General features: G+C 35.9%; 2 protein-coding genes across 4 annotated transcripts in view; both read right to left on the bottom strand.

The window, feature by feature from the left end:
* Window positions 1-1,559: 1,559 nt before the first annotated feature.
* zgc:136472 (uncharacterized protein LOC678514 homolog) lies at window positions 1,560-15,178 on the bottom strand. Its single transcript, XM_056462549.1, has 11 exons — window positions 14,978-15,178; window positions 13,338-13,544; window positions 13,084-13,217; window positions 10,223-10,360; window positions 10,017-10,124; window positions 9,257-9,382; window positions 7,325-7,522; window positions 4,340-4,460; window positions 4,026-4,207; window positions 1,818-1,907; window positions 1,560-1,739 (listed from the first exon to the last, which is right to left on the bottom strand). The coding sequence occupies exons 1-11, from the start codon at window positions 15,141-15,143 to the stop codon at window positions 1,677-1,679; spliced, it is 1,533 nt and encodes a 510-aa protein (XP_056318524.1). The 5' UTR covers window positions 15,144-15,178; the 3' UTR covers window positions 1,560-1,676.
* Window positions 15,179-20,322: 5,144 nt separating this feature from the next.
* Window positions 20,323-24,211, bottom strand: part of ubn1 (ubinuclein 1) — a 25,336-nt gene continuing 21,447 nt past the window's right edge. For 2 of the 3 annotated variants that reach the window (XM_056462515.1, XM_056462524.1), the window contains 2 exons: window positions 23,229-23,318; window positions 20,323-21,058 (listed from right to left, as the gene is read on the bottom strand). In XM_056462515.1, coding sequence (XP_056318490.1) covers window positions 21,006-21,058; window positions 23,229-23,318 — 143 coding nt within the window. In that variant the 3' untranslated portion in view covers window positions 20,323-21,005. The remainder of the gene's footprint in view (window positions 21,059-23,228; window positions 23,319-24,211) is intronic. The other variant, XM_056462535.1, reaches the window with a different exon arrangement.

Genomic DNA, 24,211 nt, shown 5'->3' with positions numbered 1-24,211 from the left:
TTGAGTTTTGTGAGATTCTCCTTAAAGGTCCCATGAAAATAAAATGTTTTTTAGATGTTAGTATCAGTACTGCTTGTTTTTAAGATGACTATAAGCTAGTGTGCAACAAAATATTGACGAAAATTGCCTTTCGAAGATATAAAACTGATATAAACATGTAAAGCTTGTAGTTTGTCACTTCAGCCTAAATGGATCAGAGAATTTTCACGACAATGTTTAACTGATCCTGATTAGCACCCTTTTGTCAGGTAAATGCAATGGGTTACTTCATGAGGGGGTTTTGGGTCACCACAGCATTGTTTCCAGATAGATGCTTTTATGTTATGATAGTTTGGCCAAAAATGATGTCATCATTTACTCTCCCTTGTTTAAAACCTTTGAGTTTCTTTCTGTTGAACACAAAAGAAGATATTTTGAAAAATGTTGGAAGCCTGTAACATTTTTTTTTCTTTTTCCTACTATTGAAGTCAATGGTTCCGGGTTTCCAGATTTATTCAGAATATCTGCTTTGGTGTTCAACAGAAGAAAGGAAGGATTAGAATCATTTGAGGGTGTGTAAATATTCATTTGACGGTGAACTATCACTTTAAAGAAAGGGATACAAGTCTCTGTTAGCAGGCATGAGGTAAAGTACAACTATTCCTGACTGGATCTTTCAGCGCTGTTGACTAGTGTAGCCTACTATAAATTCTGATATTTTTATTTTTTGCAAGACATATGTTGCAAATATTTTCACAATAACACATTTCCTCCGCTCTTTTTGAAATCACAGGTCAGAATAGTAACTAGCAAAGGGATTTGGTTTGTACACAGTTGTGTGGGTTAATCAGGCATGATTAGCCTAAGCAACAAAGACAGTGAGTGTTGAGTCTGTGCCAAGGATATTTTTGTAAATGAAAACTAAGAGATTTTATATACATATATATATATATATATATATATATATATATATATATATATATATATATATATATATATATATATATATATATATAAAACAAGTCCACTAAATCTAACAAAACCACTAATGTAACAATGTAAAAAAAAATTAAAAAGCAAAACTGTAATAAGCTCAGTCTGTGCCTAAAGATACAGGCAACAGTTTTCCCTTGAATGTCATTTTAAACAAAACATCATCATCGTTCTCAAAATCATTGCACACACAAATGATCCTGCACAGTTGCTACAGTATGCATTTTGGCATGCCTTCATGGCAGTATTGACCAGTCATAATCCTATTCTGCTTTTGGAAAGCTCACGTGATCTTTATATTTCGATAATAAACTAATCAGAAGTGCAAGTTGTTTTTGGTGTAGGTATGAGGTGGTGTAGAAACTCAGACAGCACTTTGGAGCCGTGGCTCCCTCTAGTGGACATGAGCGCTGTGTGCAATTCATTCTTTCAACGTTAGACTGAAGAATATCATATTGTAAACGGCATCAATGGCTTATACAGTTACCATGGCATCTTATTTTGGAGAACTTTAGTTGTATACATTGAAATTACCTGCTACTCTCATAATCAGTCAAACGGGAAAGATCTTGACAAAGTCGAATTAGTGTAGTACTTTTTGCAAGTGCTTTACTGTCAGTATTTTAATTTCAGTGTAATACATCTTTCACTTATTATTAAAGTCATACATTTATACGTCGAACAAATTAACAGCAAACCCCACATTAGAGTTCCTCTTTCTGTGCAGCTTTCTGTTCTTCCAGATATTTCTTTCTCCGCTGCTCCTCCTGCAACACACACACACAGAGCATGGCGAGTCTGCACAATGTTAATGTGTGTATTAAACGATATGTAATATGCGATACCTTGGCTTTCTCTGTCTTGGCTTTTTCGATCTCTGTTTTCATAAATGTTACTATAGGCTTCAGCTTCCTCTTGCCGGAATATGGTACCACCTGGAAAATGTTTTAGCAGGATTATTTCAAAATACAACTTATTGGTCTTTGTGTGTCAGATCATCTTAAAGTGGACAAAACTTTTCATGTCACAAAACATCATATATATATAATCTTTATAGCAACTTTTAGTGACTTTATTTATTAGCAATTTATTTATTTTTTTCTCTCTAGCATCAGTTTTAATCACAATTTTTAGTTTGATGCTTTAAATAAGCAGCAGGCGCTCACTGGCAGTGGCCGCAACTACAGCTCTACAGCCTCCTCTGTTATGAAATGTTTTTTTAAGCTATAAATTGACTCAAGCATCACATATTTAGAGGTTTGGCAGTGAGAACACGTTTTTAACTTCAACTTTGTCTAAAATCTACAAGACAAAAATAAATGAGCATTTTCTTAAGAAAAACAAGGTGCTCTGGGCCTTCTGGGGTTCTTCTTCATGAGTGAATTACTCAGTTAGCTGGATTTGGTTATTGACGATTTGACACGATCCAGGATCATTTGTTCTTCAAAACTCATCTGAGAGTTGTTGTCATAGCAACAGTTCTGGTAGCTCAAACATGCTCAGGAGCAGGCTTATTTCATATAAACAGGATTAGATCAGGTCTTTTCAAGCAAAGATAATAATTTAAGTATGTACCGAATTCTGATATTTTCTTACAGTAATTAAGTAATTACTGTATATACACTTGGGAATATATATATATATATATATATATATATATATATATATATATATATATATATATATATATATATATATATATATATATATATATAAAGTTTAAAAATGTATATTAATAAAAACTTATGCAATCTGCACTCCGAAATAAAAGTACAGAGACTGTCACCTGCTGGTGGTTCAAAGAGAAAATGTATTGTTATGGACTTGGATATAAATGCTTTAGTACAACTTGTGTAAGATAATAGACATGCACAATATTCGACTTATTTTTTTAAAAGTAATAATACATTTATGTTTCATTCATGAACATGTTCTGCCAGTTAATATGACGGTGATTTGATGCTTCAAAAAAAGCTGCAGACATCTTTACCAACATCAAAATGCTTTTGTGATGCAAAATTGATTTAACCATCCAGTTATTCCTCACACTGATTAAGAAACCGCCTACTATAATAAAGAAAAGCCGCGCTAACAGTTGAACTAAATAAATAACTAAATATCATATTGCGTATCATATTTAACAAATTGTGAATTTTATGTATAATTAAATAATAATCAGATGATGTCATTACGCTGCTGTGCTGTCAGCCAATCATTGAATTGCTGATCATCATTTTTTGATCGATAGATTAATCCTTCACATCACACGCAGCAATCTCAGATCAGTTCATCCAGATATTTTAATCTGATTTGCGAACTTGTTGAACCAATTTAGCCAGAGATCAGTTATCAAGTTTAAAAGATCCAGGATCCAATCATCTTAGATCATTTAAGAGAGGTACGAAGAACAGACCACTGAACTTCAAAATGAAGCTCATTCTGTACAACAACAAATAATCAACAAGAAGGTGCAATCAAGGAATAAAATATGTGAATGTAAAAATATGATCAAATATTGCATTTACAACACATACGAATTGATGAAGCCAACCACTGAGCACTTCAAGGACAACACATACACTTACTACACAAATGCTCTTCATTAAAATGTCCCCATAGACATCACCTATATGATATAAAACTGCAGCTTTTTATTTAACTTATGTTTGATTGTAACTTTAATTTGATTGTAATGTAATAATGGCCACCTTTTGTAAAGCTGCTTTTAAACAATAATCATTGTAAAAAGTGCAATACAAATAAACTTGAATTAAACTGCATTTCATAGTTAAAGGGAAAGGGTGAAGAAAAAAGGCATTTTTGTACTAAAGGTACTGAAGGGAACTTTTTAAACCAAGTGTAAGACTGGTTATGTATAAATACTCCAATAGACATACATGCCTGAGCCCAAATGTATGCAGTTGGTATTATTAACACAGGCAAAAATATAAACAAAACTAAGCTGGAATAGACAAAAATGTCCAAAACACAACAATATGGCTGTCAACCATCATTCTCATCATATTTAAATGTGAAAGCAGTCAACTACTTACTCTCTCTGAATAAAGCGCTGGAAATAATTTGATGGATGGATATTTCTCTCCCAGATGAAGGTGTATGTCATTGGCAGTAATGTCAATTTTGGCGACGACGACATCATGATTTTGACTAAAGTGATCAGCAAGCTCCTCCCACAGTGGAAACAGAGCACGACTTTCCCTGTTCCACGGTGCATCTATTAAAAGAATGATCATACATGTGTTTATAATGCACATTTAACAGCTCTTTACTCATATCATGTACCTACAAGCTATCTAAAGAGAAACAATACTGGTATATACATCAAGATGGAGCTTAATGTACCTACAGAACAACACAATGACGTTGTTGTTATGGTTGAAGGCCACTTTTTCAAAGTTCATCCCAACCAGTTCTTTAACTGGCTGCGTGTCCCAGTTTGCAGGAATTGGCTCACTTTGCATCTTAGGCTGCAACACACAAAGAAGACAGATTGTGTCAAGTCAGGCTTTGTGGACATAGAGTGGAACAAAATGTTGCGTCTCGCAGGACCACGGTGCTACAAAAATAAACAATCATACATATGAAAACAACACTGGACTTTAGAGCTATTCATTTTCTTTTTGGCTTAGTCTCTTTATAAGTCAGGGGTCGCCACAGTGGAATGAATCGCCAACTTATCCAGCATATGTTTTACAAAGCTGATGCTCTTCCAGCCACAACCCAAAACAGGGAAACACCCATACTCTCTTGCATTAGAGCTACTTTAAACCTATACAGTAATCTAACTATAGCCTATTTCAGTGTGGTCATGTCATTAGCCCATGAACATTTCCAGCATGTTATCAAACTATTTCATAACTGTAAGAGGCAATTCAATCATAACTTAATGTTAAAACAGCTATCATAACATTATGTATCAATATCTGGCTCTTTTTGGGTTCTCGGTAGCTATAGAAATTAAAAATGTAAGAGGAAATACATTGGAACCATTGTTTTTGTTTACATTCCTCAATGTGGTCTATACCAAGTAAACATTATTTTCCTTATTGAGTCCTTTTAAGATGGAGGGTGCACTCAGGGTGTTTTCCCACCTGTAGATCGATTATTTTGTTCCGCAATTGGGATTAAAATTGTTACAGTGTTGCACTTTGTTCTTGGTGCGCTTGTCTTTCACACAGCAAAGTTTCTAAAAGGACCAATAGAGCTAAAACAAGTCACGTGCGAGTAACCTCTCCTCACATTGGTCAGAGGTCTGCTCAGCTGTCATGCGTCATTATTTTAATTCATGACGATGAGCAATAAGATATTATAAGCAAAAAGCTTTCATTTTTAATGGTGACACCCACAGACATTGTCACCAAATATAAGTCAGAGGTAAGACTTTCTCATACAGAGTTGTTGGTTAGAATTGTGCATTATAGGCTTTACATTATAAAGAAAAAATAACAGACAAACCAAAACTGCAGTTTAGTACATTTCCCTAACGGATAAACCGCTCTCGTTAATAATTCAGCATGCTTTCATATTCGACATGAAACGCACATTTACGGTATAAATTATGACATCCGGCCCTGCTCGTAATTCTCTCTTTATATAGCCATATATAATTGAAGTTAAAATTATTAGCCCCCCTGAATTATTAGCTCCCCTGTTTATTTCCCCCCCCCCCCCCCCCCCCCCCCCATTTCTGTTTAACTGAGTTAAACAGCAGTTTTACAGCTTAAAGTGAGATTTAAAGGCTTAACTGGGTTAATTAAGTTAACTAGGCAGGTTAGAGTAATTAGGCAAGTTATTGTATAACGATGGTTTGTTCTGTAGACTATCAAAATAAATATATAGCTTAAAGGGGCTAATAATTTTGACCTTAAATGGTTCATAAAAAATGAAAAACTGCTTTAATTCGAGCCGAAATAAAACGAATAAAACTTTCTTCAGAAGAAAAAATATTATCAGACATACTGTAAAAATTTCCTTGCTCTGTTAAACTTCATTTGGGAAATATTTAAAAAAGAAAAAATGCCTTAGAAGTGAAACCAGTGTATTTTAACGGAAAACAAGTTGAAAGGGTACAGGAATATAAGTATCTTGGTACAATATTTGATACCACATTAAAGTTCCAGCAGAATTCAGAAGCTGTTGCTAAGAAAGTGCACCAGAGAATGTATGTTCTTAGAAAACTGAACTCTTTCTGTGTAGAAAAACGCATACTGAGAACTTTTTATACCACTTATATCGAGAGTTTATGAAGCTTTTCCTTTTTATGCTGGTTCTCTTCACTTTCCGTTAGAGAGAAAAATCGACTACAAAATTTAGTCAAGACTTGCTCCAAGATTATTAGTCTATCTCTGAGGAGTCTAGCAGAGTTACATGAACAGCAAGTATTAAGGAAAACTCAAAGTGTGATAAGAGATGACTCCCATCCTGTGAAGCCTTTTTTTGTTCTGTTGCCCTCTGGAAGAAGGTTAAGAAGCATTAAATGCTCTTCCAACAGATATAAATTTACATTTGTTCCAGAGGCAGTAAGGCTTTACAACATTACATTTTAGCAAGTTTTAAATTTACATTTCTAATACATGTGTTTTTCCAAGGTTGTGTTTTTTTTTTTTTTTTAAACTATTTATGAAATTATACATGAAGCATGCTGGATTGTTATTGTTTTTGTTTTGTTTTTTAACACTGTTTGTAAGCGATGTGTCTGTGTTTGTTGAATCATGAAAAGCTATTACCCTAATCTAATTGCCCCTGGTGGGATTAATAAAGTTGTTAAACTTAAAGAAAAAAAATACAAAATAAATCAAAGGAGGGCTAATAATTCTGACTTCCACTGTATATGCCTATTGTGTATCCATAATGCACTGTGATATAGCCTGGTTCGGATCGTTTTGCTTTCTCACTACAATCGATCTGCTCCAGAGTTCGTTTTAATCAAGCTGAGACCACCTCATTCAGGCGGTCTCATTTTGGCGCAGATTCAAACACGATTGCTAGATTCACATATGCCAAAGGAACCACGCTACCTGGGGCAACGCACCAGCTTCCGAAACAAAAGTCTAGGTGTGAAAGCACCATTAGAAATGCACAATGCTTTTTTTTATACATTTAATATAAATTTGTATGCACTCCTGTTTAACTGCTCATTAACATAAATATCTAATAATGGATGTGCACCCAATCAATCTGAATAAACTGTGCATTTTCATGTCTGAGTTGACCACAGACAGCTCAGAAATGTTTCTGGTCTCTTGTTCAATCTACTCTGTGAAGGTAAAAGGAGGATCCAACCTGGTACTAGCAAGGTAAAGTGTTCTTTAGGTGATGAAAGTATACTCACCTTAGCTTTCCCATCCAGGTAATCGAGACAGAACTCCATCAGAGTGTGTGTGTCAAACTGATCAGATGGCAGCTGGTATTGAAGGTTGTCTGATAAATTGACCATCCGGACCTGAGGAGCCTCTTCTGACCTCACATGGAAATACTCCATCATACGGCCATTGCGTAGCTCACTCACGTCGATCAGCACAAACAGAATCTAAAGAGAGAGATTCCAGTCACTATTGGCCTTGATTTTTGACATATTAGTGAAGGTCCTGAAATATCATTAAAAACATTCTCATTAGGAAAAAAACAACATATATTTAACTCCTAATTGACCCACAATGTCAGGGCGACCATGATGGATGTTTCCTTTTTTTTTTTTTTTTTTAAATACGTTCACTTCATCTGAGGGGCATGAAACTCTCCAACTTGTCCTTACCAAATCTATTTTAAAATAACAAAAACAGGACTTGGTTGTTTTAAAGGAGTGTAAAAAATCCCTATTTAGGTTCAATGAATGGGAGAAGTGACAGAACATTATTATATAAATTAGCAAAAAAAAAAAAAGTAATAAATCTGGAAAACGTTCAGAAATAAATGGTCTAATACTAAAGCACAAAATCAACATGGAGTGTGTCAAACACACATTCACGAAGTCTTTTTTTACATTTTGGTAAATTGGAATTATTTTATTAATAATTGCAATCCTGAATCATACATTCAGCTTCAATTATCAAAAATAATTTGTGTATGTTTAGTTTACTAAGGCTGCATTTACACTGCAAATCTTTTTTGATGACTGGCTTACATCTTTTATCCGATTGTCTGCAGTTACACTGCACACGGCAAAGCAGGATCAGCAGGAAAAAAACAGCGGGCGCTGATTGACAGCTGATAATAAAAAGATCGCTCTTTTCTGCGTTCCTGTATTTAATCTGTTCACAGGGTTTCATATTTTTAAATTCTTTTGACAGATTGTTTTACTATAGTTTATGACAGAAAATTTCTCATTTGGCCATCTTCTTTTGAACCAATGGGAATTTTAATGTAATGTCCACGGCGTGATTTATGCACGTGATGCATGCAATAGTTTTATATTAGTTTATATTGGTAACGTGGTAGATATTGCGGTCTCGCTCTCGTTAACATGCCTAAATGCTTGTGCTACATGACAAAATAAAAGTCCTCGTGTATGAGATTTAAGGTTAGGCCTCTGCTGAATTCTGAAATAAAAGCATTGACAGACAATCTGATCTACCTGCTTACACTGCAGACACGAGGGCATGAATCCGATTCATATCGGGTAAATTTCCACATATGAACAAGGCCTAAATCTGATTTGAGTAAATTGGAATCCATGTGATTTTGTCTTGCTTGCACATACATGGGCCAAATCCGATCTGTGCCACATGAGAGAAAAGAAATCGGAATTGAGTCACTTAAACACTGCAATGTAAATGCAGCCCATGTTAAATAAACATTTACAGGAAACATATTTTTGTCTATGTTATTTGTAATTTCAGTTAAAAAAATTATGTGTCTGTCTCCATGATCTGGTCAACTCTGTTACATTCACTATAAAACATCTTTCAGCACTGATAGAAAAAGCATGTGCCTTACTCCAAGTGATTTTACTTTGCTGGTGGGAAACCCTGGAAGACATTGAGGCATGTTATTATTTTCCTCTTAATCATTTGTACAAAATATTTAGGATACACCAAAAGTAATTGATTATTTGTTAACTCTGTTATGGTGATATTTCAGTGAATTTCTCAAGCTCATTTTGAAAACAAAAGTTTGATAAATGCATAAAATTCTGTTTTAAACATGCCATGTGCTGTCTGCTTTGAGGTTTGCATATTGAGCTCAAAACAGTGAGAAACTCTGTTAGTGGTTTGAAGTGTCTAATGTTAATGTTATGTCTAAATGTAAAGCGAATGATACTGACCTTCCCTCTGAATTTTTCTGCAGTGGTTTTATAAGCGTCGTAGATCTCCTCAAATCCTCCCTCAGTCTTACTAATGAACAGAAGCAAATGATCCAGTATCACTGAGTTCAGGATCTTAGATGCCGTCTGTGAGGAAGAACAAAAAAAAGAAAGAAAGCAGCTTGTTGATTTTGCTACTACATGTCAAAATGCCAAATACTGTTCAACAGAATTTTTCACAGTATTTCCCTAAATATTTTTTCTTCTGAAGAAACTTATTTGTTTTACGAAACCATTTTTATTAAAAAAAAAAAAAAAAAAAAAAAACATTTTAAGGTCAATATTATTAGCCCCCTTAATCAATTTTTGATTTGGATTGTCTACAGCAGTGTTTCCCAACCCTGTTCCTGAAGGCACACCAACAGTACACATTTTCAACCTCTCCCTAATCAAACACACCTGAATCAACTCATCAGAGGATCAGAAGAGACTCCAAAACCTGAAGTTAATGGGTCAGATAAGGGAGACATTCAAAATATGTACTGTTGGTGTGCCTCCAGGAACAGGGTTGGGAAGCACTGGTCTACAAAATAAAACACTGTTATACAATGACAGTTGCCTAATTACCCTAACTTGCCTATTTAACCTAGTTAAGCCTTTAAATGTGACTTTAAGCTGAATACTAGTATCTTGAAAAATATCTAGTAAAATATGATGTACTGTCATCATTCAGGAGGCCTAATAATTCAGTCTTCAACTGTATATCAAAATACAAAATTACCACGCCATTGTATTCGGTCACAAGTTCCATCTCATACAGTCTGATAAAGTGAACGAGGTCTGTCTTCACTGTGCTGCTCTCCATCTCAAACTGCTGGTCAGGTTTAGACTACGGAGAAAATATGAATGAATGAGACACAATTCGGCAATATACCTTAAAATGAAAGCACCTTACTGTCTTCTTGCACATTTTAAAAGAGAGCTGACCTTTCTGATGAGGAGAACAGAGTCTCTGCTGATCTCAAACTGGCTGAAAACTTCATGATGGCCCGTTACTCCAAAAGGCAGATCAGCCACGTCTGCAGCGGTTTCGTAAAACATGTTCACTGCGCCTTCCTCAAGATCCTGTGATGCAGAAACATTGATGAGCTTCATTAGAATCTGTACTATAAAACCTATTTAGTATGGGTTATTATGAGGCATTAGTCCTTCATTTGAACTCACAACACCTTAGATAAGATATTTTGAGGTTTTAGTTATGAGTATGACTCTTTTATGAATGAATCCATTGTTAAAAACAGGTTCCTTTGAATTCAACGTCAAATCAAAATATGCATAAAGATATTTCAAGCTTAATAGTTTAGACTCATAAATTTCACATTAAGACATTTGAATACTTAAACAATATCTTTAACTGTCTGATCAATCAATCCTTTATTAAAATTTACTTGTGGAATTATTTCATAAAATTTGCCAAACAATTTAATGCACTTAACATTTTAGTTATGGCTGATTCATCAATGAGTCAATTAGTATATCTGATTCATTTGATACACTTTCATAAAATTAGCGTACCACTTGTTAAGTTATTTTCAAATGAGATATTTTAGACTCTTTAATAAAATTCACATACCAATTCTAACGACATTTGAATACTTTAAAATATATTTAGCTTTCTCTGATCAATCAATCCTTCATTAAAATTTACTTTTGGAATTATTTGATAAAATTTGCCAACCGATTTAACGCACTAAACATATTAGTTATGTCTGATTCATGAATGATTCATTTAGTGCAACCATGTTCATTGAGGACCACCAGCTCTGCACATTTTCCATGTCTCCTTAACCTAATACACCTGATTCAGATCATCAGCAGAGACTGAAAGACCTGTAATGGGTGTGACATCCAAAACACACAGTGCTGGTGCTCCACTAGAAACGTGGTTGAGAAACACTGATTCCATTGATCCACTTTTATAAAATTACCGTATCACTTGAAAAAGTTAAAATGTTCAAAATATATCTTTAACACTTCTGATTCATAAATGATTCATTTATTTGATCTGATTCTTTTGTAACATTTTCACCACATACACAAAACACAATGACATTTTTCATTTGAACTGACTTTTTAAAATAATTTGGCCAAATTAACTTAAAAGTAATCAGCACAAGTATTTAACTTATTATGATCATACATTTTCAGCAGCACGGTGGCGCAGTGGGTAGCACAATCGCCTCACAGCAAGAAGGTCGCTAGTTCAAGCCCCGGCTGGGTCAGTTGTCATTTCTGTGTGGAGTTTGCATGTTCTCCCCATGTTGGCGTGGGTTTCCTCCGGGTGCTCAGGTTTCCCCCACAAGTCCAAAAAAAAAAACATGTGGTACAGGTGAATTGGCTAAGCTAAATTGTCCATAGTGCATGAGTGAGAATGAGAGTGTATGGGTGTTTCCTAGTGATGGATTGCGGCCGGAAGGGCATCCGCTGCATAAAACATATGCTGGATAAGTTGACAATTCATTCTGCTGTGGCGACCCCAGATTAATAAAGGGATAAGCCGAAAAGAAAATGAATGATTCTACATTTTCCTGACAAAAATTAAACAATACAATATAGCAGTTTTTCCCAACCCTGTTCCTGAAGGCACACCAACAGCACACATTTTCAACCTCTCCCTTTTCAAACATACCTGAATCAGCTCATCAGCTCATCAGAACAGACTCCAAAACCTGAAATGAATGGGTCAAATAAGGGAGACATCCAAAATGTGTACTGTTGGTGTGCCTCCAAGAACAGGCTTGGGAAACACTGCAATACAAGCATACCTGTCAACACTGGGGTGTGAAAATAAGGGATATTTAATATAAGCTATTATTAAGAAATTGAATCAAGTTATCAAATCTCATTAACCTTTTCTTCACTGTATAACATTCTGATTAAAGAGCAACGAATCAATCTCTCATTTAGATTTTTCATTTGATTACATTAAATAAGAAAGGTTACTTTAAAAATGCACAGATCTTTTATGAAAGCATTTGATTGCGTTCATAACTTTTTTTTAAGTCACACACCGCTACATGAACTGACTGTTTTATGGATTGCATAGGAGGGGCAACGACGCCTGTGATGAAAAGGAAGGGAATCCCGCCGTTTTCATATTTATTTCAAAGTATTTCCATGCCTAAATAAAATGAAAGCACAGAACAGATTCACATTTAAGAACAAGGGGTGGCCCTTGGTGGTTTGGCAGTATGGGTTGTGTATAAGGAGGATTGCTCCTATAACGTTTACTGCCACCCTTCATAGAAAGATTGAAAATGCGAGAGAAATATGGGAAAAATACCTTTACGGGATGATAGAGGGATAGAATTGTAAAATACGGGAGATTCCAGGGAAAAACGGAAGGTATGGGCTCGATAGTCAGGCACGCTCCTGTTGATGTTGTCAATCTGGCAACCTGCCCTTGCATGGAGTCGTCAGAGGAGGGGCGGAGTGAAAATGTGTTTACCTAGTTCAACCACTGGGTGTCAAACTTACATACTGCACCTTTAGGCCCAAACCCAATTCTATTTTTGCGATCCTGCTGTTGTAGCTGGTGTATTCTGGCAAATTTTCTTACCCCTTGGTTTCGAGTGTGGTCCTGAAAAATCTTCATTCGAAGAGGTATTTACCCCTTCCCCTTTAGCCCTACACCTTCAAGCTAAAGAGAATTGGGACAATGGGAAGGGCTAAGGGGTAGAATTGGGATTGGGCCTTAAACTCCCATGAGTGATGACTCCAATTATTCTGATTTGTTTTTTTTTACTAATATAAAAAAACAGATGAACTAAAATAAGTTCCCAGTTAACCTTAAATAATCCAAGCACCACAAGCTCCCCTTCGTGCATGAAGTTCTCCAGCTGTGTGACATTACTGATGATGTCAGCACTCGGCCCTGCTCTTCTTTTAAGCCATGTCAGGATGGAGGCGGAGCTTTTAAGAACTGTGGGAGGAGTCACACAACAACCATTATAAGACATTATCATCCTAAATAATGATGCATGCTCATATTCACAGCAAGTAAAGTCTTTTTTGTCTAATCAATAAGATATTTCAACCTCACCAGGACAGTACACTGGGTTATTCTTGTCTCCAGACAGGTAGAGTCGTATTGATGGTAGTGTTGTGATGTTCAGGGATTCGGCAAGCTCTTTTTCCTTCTTCACATCCACTCCTCCGAGCTTCACATTAGAATCTGCTTCCTTCAGGGCTCCGGCTGCTTCTCTAAACTCAAGGATCGAGCCCAGAGACTGGCCAGACAGAGGAGCATCTACAACAGGTTAAGAAATTAACAGCATCAAAGAGTCTTATTGTGATAATTGCTGATGTCTTATCATGATATTCACATGAGCTGGACATAAGGGTTACTTTAACAGGAGTAATCTTTTTTTTATTATTATTATTTTTTTATTGAACATTTTGATTTTGAACAAAGCCAGAGATCCACCCAACAAAAAGTGTGAAATAAAATAAAAACAGTAATATTGCAATAATAAGTACAAAATCAGGCTTGAAACATAAATGATACAGTCTCTCTCATATTTAACCAAAATTGTACAGTTTTTTTACTGGCACCATTTAGTTTGGCTGTGGTGTATTCCAGACTAATAATGTCCAGTAGATAGATCCTCCAGGATAGATCAGTTGGAGCTGATGGATCCAGCCATAGTTTCAGGATTGTTTTTTTTTTTTGCAGAGTCCTTCTTTGGTTGATGGATAAGGAGATTGATGAATCGTCCAGCATGGCAAGAAGCAATGGGTCGCATTGGATCTGAGTTTCCGTTAGATCTGATAGAAAGTCTCGTACTTTGGTCCAGAATAACGCAATTTGGGGACAATCCTGGAACATATGTATAAAGTACCTTGTGTAGAGTTGTTACATAAGTGAGAAAAAGGGTCTGATTTTCATTTAAAATAACAGGTAGGGTGTGGCATAAGCCTTAAAAATTTATCCATAATGAATCCAGGAGTAATCTTTAAAGAAATCTCCACATTTTTGGGTATTTAAACTGAAATGCTCGGAGTGACAAACGTTTCTAAGATATTCAGTCATAAAAAGAGCTTTACAAGGAGATTTTATTAGTGAAAATTAATGGATTAAACAAACATAAGTGGTGAGAAATAGATACATGTATTAGAGAGTGTTTTGAACTGCCCACGATACGAATATCATGTTCTTTATTATATTTTTGAACTTTACCACTTGTGGGCAGCATGCACTGTACAAAAAAAGCTTTAAGTTTCCTGTGTGATATAATTTACACCATTAAACCCCATGTGTGCCTTCTAGTCTTCTAATCTGTCTTCTTTACACACTTATGTGTCTTCATTAGTAACTAAAAAGTCATTCAGCAGCAGATGTTTACATCCAGAGCAACACAATCCCTCTCTGTTTAAGTGATTTGCTCAAAGGCTCGGTGGTGATAACTCATCGTTCATTTCTTGAGGAGATCGAAACAGAAACTTCCCAATTACCAGGCCTGAGATACCAGGCACCATCATTCACGTGAAGTGGCTTCATTTAAAGAGATTATGTTTGAAATACATAATAGAAACTCTGGGAAACAACCATGGCGGGGAAAAACATGCAGTAAACTAAAGCTAGCGTTAATGTTTTTACTCGGAGTTGTTCGCCTCATTGATTTATCGCACTATGGAGCAGGACTTAAGACAGGAGAGCCATAAACACACACATATACTCACAGAAGTGCACCAGGAGCTGCTCGTGTTGTTTAAGAGCTCGGTGGAAATTGCTTTTTGTCAGCACCAGCACATCTTTGTCCTCGACGATTAAATCGGATTGACTCTCCGCCAGAGTTTGGTGTAAAAATAAACACACACTAAAGCACAGCGTGGCGTACACCTTCATACTGCCTGCAGGAGTTCAGATGAAACTGACTGACCTTTGAGTGTGTTAAGAGTAGCTAAAGGTGTGTGTACGTTAATGATATCAGTGTGTACTTTGGCAAATGAATTTACAGCCAATACGAACAGAGATAGAGAAGTCTGACGGCGACTTAACAGTATTTTTGTCCTTTGTGCACAAATCTCTGATCAGCGGTATCTCTTTCATTGAAGGATACTTTTATTTTTTAAAGGGGTAGTTCACACAAAACTGATAATTCTGCCATCATTTACTTTCCATTGACTTGTTACAAATAAATATTTGTTTTCTTTCTGTTTCATTCTGTACACAAAAGAATATATACACTGAACAAATAGCCTGTTTATTTTCTACTGTGGATGTACTGGTTTCCAATTCATTCAATCATTTTCCTTCAACCTAGTGCCTTTATTCATCAGGGGTCTCCACAATGGAATGAATGAATGTTTTACACAGTGGGTGCCCTTCAAGCTGCAACCCAGTACTGGGAAACACATACACTCTTACATTCACACACAGACATGGCCAATTTAGTTTATTCAATTCACCTATACTGCATGTCTTTGTTTGGACTTGTGGGGGAAACCGGAGCACTTGGAGAAAACCCACACGAACATGGGAAGAACATGCAAACTCCACACAGAAATGTCAACTGTCAATATATAAATACTAACCCCCCTGAATTATCAGCCTCATTTATTTTTTTCTTCCTCAATTTCTGTATAACGGAGAGATTTTTTGTCAACACATTTCTAAACATAATAGTTTAAGAACTAATTTCTAATAACTGATTTATTTTATCTTAGCTATGATGACAGTAAATAATGTGTTACTAGATATTTTTCAAGACACTTCTATACAGCTTAGTCACATTTAAAGGCACAAGCTGCAGTCACACAGGACTTTTCTCCCCATAGACTTTCATTCATAGGCACGCAAATGCGTCAGATCGGAAACGCAAGCTCAGAAACGCAATTTGTTGAAATGTGTATAGGTACACGAGTGCTGTTTCTAATGTGACAGCCATGTTATTAAAAAATTTTTAACACATTTTTTAAGTGCCTAGGACTGATTATTTTGTTTCGCAAACTTTAAAGAATCCTTCTCTTTAAAGAAACTTATCATTAATTACCCATGAGCTGCTTTTGCTTGTTTTTGAAACCCTTAAATTGCACTTTAAGCTGAATCCTATGGCGGCAAATCAATGCCAATATTAATCGAGCGCAGCGGTGATGTTTGCGCGCGAGGAGAAGTGAACCGTGAGCAGATTACAGATCTACACGCGAGAAAACTACAGCTCGCGAGCGCAAAGGGGATCTTCACGCGCGCGCTCAACTGATCCAGCGCGAAGAAAACAAGTCCCGCGCGCGCACCTCATCATCTGTGCGCACGATGTACGCTCTCGCGAGCGAGGTCATGCCTACAGCGCGCGCGCGCGATCAGTTCTCTCCGCTCGCTCGCTGGTTCTTCTCTCTGCTCGCGCGAAACATTTTGCAATTTTGTCAGTCCTGGGGCGGGACTTGGTTCACTTGTTATCTCTAGCGCTATTGGCTACTCTACCTTTCCGGAAGTTAGCCGGGATTGGACGCCGATTAAACGACGAACCATAATTCACGTGATCTTATCATCACCTTAACAAACAAAGGATATTGAGGAGGGTGGTCTGAATGCTATAGATTTCTCTGTGATGAATGGGGTTCTTAAGTTAAAATGGTTAAATTCCTTTCTTAGTCAGAATAATGCATTTTGGTACACCATTCCTAATGCAGTTTTCAGGAAAATGGGTGGTATTAATTTTCTCCTGTGCTGTTATTATGATTTATGCAAATTACCTGTGAAATTATCAGATTTTCATCAACAAGTTTTGCGATACTGGTATCTATTATTTAAACATAATTTTACTCCACACAATACACCCCTGTGGAACAATAAATATATTCTTTGTAACCGAAAATCTTTGTTTGTAGGATCTTGGATGGAAAAAGGAATTTGGGCCATATCACATTTGATGGATAATTGTGGTCAATTTTTACATTATAGTGATTTATGTGCTAAATTTAATCTTCCATGCTCATTTAGAGAATACAATAAAGTAATCAAGGCCATTCCAATATCCCTACAAACAATGGTTCAACAATTTATATTGTATTCAGATACTATACCAGAAATGAGATCACTCTGTATTGACGGTGTTAATGTTAATAGCAAACAGTTTACAAATAAGTTTGTTAGAAATGTATTGTCAAAACAATATTTTCCATGTCAATTAAGGAGAAAATATGTTCTACAAGATTTCAATGAAGAAGAAGCAAGAAGAATAAGGAAACGTTACTTATCGTATCCGGTTCTTCCTAAGGCTAAACAAGTAGTATTTAAAATTTTAAATGACATATACCCATCTAATAATTTTTTATTTGAAAAATTTAACTGGGGAAACAATTCATGCAGTTTTTGTGAGAAAGATATTGAAAGTGTAGAACATATGTTTTTTCACTGTGAAGTTATGAAACATTTTTGGATGGAATTTCAAAACTGGCTGCATTCCAAACAGATACAAATACACTCCTTAACTGTGGTCTCAATCAAAGTTGGTATATTTTTGAAAGACAAAGATCTAGACTTTTGTGTTAATAATCTAATTATTCTAGCTAAACACTTCATTCATAGATCTAAATTTGTAAAGGTGAAACCAATTTCAATGGATGGAGGAATGATCTGAAGATGCTCGTAAGGTCTTTACACTTCATGAGGAACAAAAATGCCCGAAAACTTTCACATGCCTTGAACTCGTTTCTATTACTTGATTAAGACTCTCACGCCCCTACTTTTATTTAATTGTATTTATTTATGTTTTTTTTTTGTTATGTTCCTAGTAATGTACTTTTATATCAACACTAACACTATAAGTATTGGATTGTTGTATATGCCGTAATGGTTTGTACTTGAACGTATTATATTAATAAATAATAAAAAAAAAAATAAATAAAATATTTTAAAAAATCATCACCTTAACAAACATGGCTTCAACGGACCAGCACGTAAGTAATCATTTCATTTATTATGAAAATTATTGCCTTTGTTAGAAAAGGTAGTTATTAGAAACTTTATTAACAGGCGACCTGTTTACTGACACATTGTCTTGTTAAATCAACTAATCTACTTAATCTTTAATTTATATTTAATTTACACAAAGCAACTTTGTAGTCAAAGTATCAATACTTCATCAATATATGCAATTGCACCATTGAAGGTAGTAAAACTACATTATTCACAAACTAGTGTATACTTTATATTTGGTATTCTGCTCAAATAAAGTATATAGCATTGCACACTGTATTTTTTCTTTCACATTCAAGGAGAATTTTCTTGACAAGCAAAACATATTGTCTTGTTTTGAGAAATAATATGTTAATATTAATTGAGTTTTTGCCAATGGGGTAAGCAAAATAATCTTGCGTCAAAAGAAAAAACAAGATTAATTTGCTTACCCCATTGGCAGATTATTTTGCTTGTTTTAAGGAAAAACTCACATTGGCATATTATTTCTCAAAACAAGACAATATGTTTTGCTCGTCAAGAAAATTCTTCTTGATGAGAGATTTTAGATATTTATTCTAGAAACAAGACAAAATCTAAACAAGAAAAGCATTTTTTGCAGTGCTCCCTCTAAACAAAATTTATATAATGAAAACTTAAATGTGAAAGAAAAAATACAGTGTGCAATGCTATATACTTTATTTGAGCAGAATACCAAATATAAAGTATACACTAGTTTGTGAATAATGTAGTTTTACTACCTTCAATGGTGCAATTGCATATATTGATGAAGTATTGATACTTTGACTACAAAGTTAGCATAATAAAAAATTTAATTTGCTTTCTGTAAATTAAATATAAATTAAAGATTAAGTAGATTAGTTGATTTAACAAGACAATGTGTCAGTAGGGCGCCTGTTAATAAAGTTTCTAATAACTACCTTTTCTAACAAAGGCAATAATTTTCATAATAAATGAAATGATTACTTACGTGCTGGTCGTTGAAGCCATGTTTGTTAAGGTGATGATAAGATCACGTGAATTATGGTTCGTCGTTTAATCGGCGTCCAATCCCGGCTAACTTCCGGAAAGGTAGAGTAGCCAATAGCGCTAGAGATAACAAGTGAACCAAGTCCCGCCCCAGGACTGACAAAATTGCAAAATGTTTCGCGCGAGCAGAGAGAAGAACCAGCAAACGAGCGGAGAGAACTGATCGCGCGCGCGCGCTGTAGGCATGACCTCGCTCGCGAGAGCGTACATCGTGCGCACAGATGATGAGGTGCGCGCGCGGGACTTGTTTTCTTCGCGCTGGATCAGTTGAGCGCGCGCGTGAAGATCCCCTGTGCGCTCGCGAGCTGTAGTTTTCTCGCGTGTAGATCTGTAATCTGCTCACGGTTCACTTCTCCTCGCGCGCAAACATCACCGCTGCGCTCGATTAATATTGGCATTGATTTGCCGCCATAGAATCCTACTATCTAGCAAAATAACTAGAAAGATTTTATGTACTGTCATTATGGCAAAGAAAAAATAAATTAGTCCTGAAAAAAATTCTATTAGGGGTATCACGGTGGCGCAGTGGTTAGCACAATCGCCTCACAGCAAGAAGGTCGCTGGTTTGAGCCCCAGCTGGGTCAGATGGCATTTCTGTGTGGAGTTTGCATGTTCTCCCCGTGTTCATGTGGGTTTCCTCCAGGTTCTTCGGTTTCCCCCTACAATGCAAAAACATGCGCTACAGGTCAATTGAATAAGCTAAATTGGCAGTAGTGTATGTGTGTGCACGCAAGAGTGTATGGTTGTTTCCCAGGGTTCATTTGTGGCTGGAAGGGCATCCGCTGCATGAAACATATGCTGGATAAGTTGGCAGTTCATTCCACTGTGGCGACCCCTGATCACTAAAGTAACTAAGCCGAAAAGAAATGAAATTTCTGAGAAATCTTGTTTCAAAACGTGAATAAGTCTCCTTTCCGTGAAACAGCTCTTGGGAAATATTTGAACAAGAATTCACCGGATTGAGGGCTAATAATAGAGAAACTGTAGGGAAAAACTTTCTAGAACAAACACCAGATCCCCCCCCCCTTTAACAATAACATAAACCATATAATGTTTTAGGAAACTTTATTTTCCACATAATACCTTCAAATGTTTTTTTTTTTCTCTCAAATAAGTCATTATTTAAGCATGTTCAAAAACAAAAGCAAGTGCATGTTCTCAACACATTTTGCAGCATTACTGAATTTTGGCCACTGTACTTAAACAGCCCTGAGATCATTACACTGGCATCATGTTCGTTACCCTGTCCAACAACAAAACAACTGAGGAAAAAGTGCAATCTCTGCCTATAGCATAACAGATTGGGACTTCATTTACATATAGTAATCACTGCAGTATTACGCGTGCAGTAAAAACTCACACCCCCGGCATGTCATTTACTATTATTATAATAATTACATTTTCAATTCATAAATAGGTTAGGACTCTTCAAAGTCAGATCATCCCCGAAAGTGAAGAATTAGCTTAATTAAGTGCATTACAAGTGCATTCGTTTGCACCGAGGTCACACGGCAGGTCATGTCATTCAATTAAATACTAGTTCATTAAATACCTTGAAAAACAACAACACAAAAATACATTATAGTCCATTTGGGATCAGTGCATTTCCTCCTGTAAATAAACAATCGTTCTGATTCTAAAATGTAGGAATGAAATGTCTCCTTAAGCCGTAATCTTTGTCCATGTTCAGTCACATCAGCTCAATCTGATGCTGAAAAGTGGCTTTGGATAACAGCGGTCCATTTTTCATTCATATGGACATTAATGTAGTTTTCTCCGAGCGTTAAGACCGTCTTTGTGGATTTGGCTTCCATCTGTATCAAGCAAAAAGGCATTATATTTCTCAAACAGATGTGATGGGTAAATTAAGCCAAAACTACATCAAACAATCAACATGAACGGACTCAATTTACTTCCATAATTTGAGATTATTTTATGCTAAAATACAGGGCTTTATTTTGTTACATTTATTATTTTAAAAAATGAAGTCAAATAAATTAACTTTTTATTTAATGTTTTTAAATAAAATAGTTGAAATAATGTTCCATCATTCAGTGTGACAATTATTTTAAAATTAAACACAGCTATATCTTTACTTATTAATGTATTAACAATTATAATAAATGTTTTTATACTTTTAATTATTAAAAATGTCTTGCTTTACTCTTATTATTGTAGTGCCACCTACGTGTATTAAGTTTAAGATAACGCTCCGGGTTCAATAAATTAAATGCCTACAAAGATGTTGAAGTTAGGCTCCTCTGATATGATTCTTCAATGATGTTATTCTCTGTTAAAATAAGGCAAATTAGAATATAAATCTTCCCCAAGTTTAAATAAATTACCAGAAATAAACTCTGCAAATAATAAAACTCCTAGATAAATCTGAAAATGTAATGAATTTAATTAGAATAGAAATGTAAAGATTGGGGAAAAACCAAGATGTAAACAAAACACAAAAATATGCAATATATGCACAACCAAAAAAAACAAAACAAAAAAAAAAAAAGTAAAATGACCCAGATATAAATCGACCACAACCATCTCTAGGGTTTACAGAGAATGGTCTGAAAAAGAGAAAATATCCAGTGAGTGGCAGTTCTGTGAGCACAAATGTCTTGTTGATGCCAGAGGTCAGAGAAGAATGGCCAGACTGGTACCAGCTAATAGAAAGGCATAAGTAACTCAAATAATCACTCGTTACAACTGAGGTATGCAAAAGAGCATCTCTGAACACACAACACATCCAACCTTGTGGTGGATGGAATACAGCACCAGAAGACCACACCGGGTGCCACTCCTGTCAGCTAAGAACAGGAAACTGAGGCTACAATTCACACAGACTCACCAAAATTGGACAATAGAAGATTGGAAAAACGTTGCCTGGTCTGATGAGTCTTGATTTCTGCTGGGACATTCTGATGGAAGGGTCAGAATTTGGCATCAACAACATGAAAGCATGGATCCATCCTGCCTTATCAACAGTTCAGACTTGTGGTGTAATGGTGTGGGGGAATATTTTCTTGGCATACTTTGGGCCCATTACCATCATTTGAGCATCGTATCACCACCACAGCCTACCCGAGTATTGTTGCTGTTATCCATACCTTTATGACCACAGTGTACCCATCTTCTGATGGCTACTTCCAGCATGATAACGCAGCATGACAATGTCATAAAGTGTTAATATTCTCAGACTGGTCTCTTGAGCATGTCAATGAGTTCACTGTACTCAAATGGCCTCAAGAGTCACCAGACCTCAATCCAATAGAGCACCTTTGGGATGTGGTGTAACGGTAGATTCACGTCATTGATGTACTGCCAATAAAACTGCAGCAACTGTGTGATGCTATCATGTCAATATGGTTCAAAATCTCTGAGGAATATTTCCAGTACCTTGTTGAATCTATGCCACGAAGGATTAAGGCAGTTCTAAAGGGGCTCTAACCCGGTACTAGTAAGGTGTACCTAATAAAGTGGCCGGTAAGTATAAATGCATTGTATACCTTTTGACATTATTGGATAAATTATTACATTAGTGGAAAAGAAATGTGACTAAAAATATTGTGTGTGCAAATTCGTAAGCATGTGGGAAAAATACTAATATTTTTTTACAGTTTTAAAGTTTATTTTTATCTGTGTATTAAAATAAATTGAGTCACTTTGGATTTCATGTTGAAACTACAAGACTGACATCATCAAGTCTAGCTTATGATGTCAACAAATCATAAAGAAAAATAATCAAATCAAATTCACGTGTTAATACAAAACATGACAAATATAATTAGATTTACCAACAAGAACAAATTACATCTAAACTAATTAAACACAAGCTTAGCATGCAGTATACTCTCAAACTTAAAGATAAACTCATAAGAGTCAAAGCCAGGACCAAAGAAAGAGAGAAACATAATGCAAGCAAACACTCAGGACGAACACAATGACCAATGTGACCCTGGGCTTTTCCAAAGAGTGGACATTTACCTAAACCAAAGAGCCATGAAGAGAGAGAATGAAGCGGAGCAGGAGAGACAGAGAGAAGATGAAGAGTGCTAGAGCACAGCATGGACTTCCCTGAAACGCCAAACACACCAGGAGGAAGAAGAAGAAGAAAACACCAGGATGACTAATGCAACATTACAGTGATGTACAGCTCATCCAGTCTCTCCAATACACACCAAGACAACAGTACTAAATCATCAGTGTGTGTGTGTGTGTGTGCGCCAACCTGATTTCACCAAGTAGGACATGCTCCTGGATTAACATCTATGTTGATCCTGGACCAACATTCTAATCAGCCAATCAGAATTAAGGGATGTGTGTACCGTTTATGTTAAGTTCAGGCTTACGGTTTGGTTTATGCACTTCTACATGATCGTTATACAACTATTATTTCCCTCAGATTTTGGGAATAATTTACAGTTATGTTTGGGTTAAGGGGTAGAGAATAGGTATGGATTACATTTCAAACAAAAATTATGTTCCAGGATCAACATAGATGTTAATCCAGGATCGCATTGTACTTGGCAAAATCATGACGTGCGTTTGTGTGGGAACTTATCACATCTCTGTATGCTGGCCAAGGTGAAGTGTGTCATTCTGGTTCGAGTCCAGTGTGTTGCATTACAGTGAAATCAATGTACAGTACATACAGCTGTGGAAAACATTAGGAGACTTAAGATTTTAAAGTCTGTGTGAAATTTAAATTTCTAATGTTTATTTTGCTAGTGCACATTGTTATTCTTTAGGTCAAAAATTAATCAGTTTAAATTATTCCACTGGAAAAAATAGTTTTGGTAATCTTCAATCACAGGAACAAATATTCAGAATTTGATTGGAGTGGCGGTCCTCTGTTGATGCCAGTTTGACGGCTTCTTAGCCACGCCCCTCTTACTGTTAGTTTACTATGAGGGAATAATGTGCAAAAAGAAAGCCCCACCCCGCCCCCTACTCGATGTTCAGTTTCA

This window comes from Danio aesculapii, chromosome 1 (genome assembly GCF_903798145.1).
Source record: "Danio aesculapii chromosome 1, fDanAes4.1, whole genome shotgun sequence".
Classification (NCBI taxonomy): Eukaryota; Metazoa; Chordata; class Actinopteri; order Cypriniformes; family Danionidae; genus Danio; species Danio aesculapii.
This window is presented reverse-complemented; position numbering and strand designations above follow the sequence as displayed.

What these genes read in the sequence shown, in the direction of transcription:
- zgc:136472 (XM_056462549.1), bottom strand. Translation starts at nt 15,143, where the DNA reads ATGAAGGTGTACGCCACGCTGTGCTTTAGTGTGTGTTTATTTTTACAC. An exon ending in ACCTGGATGGGAAAGCTAAG is followed by an intron (nt 4,461 to 7,324) that starts GTGAGTATACTT and finishes TGTGTGTTGCAG; the next exon opens with CCTAAGATGCAAAGTGAGCC. An exon ending in CCAAGACAGAGAAAGCCAAG is followed by an intron (nt 1,740 to 1,817) that starts GTATCGCATATT and finishes TGTGTGTTGCAG; the next exon opens with GAGGAGCAGCGGAGAAAGAA.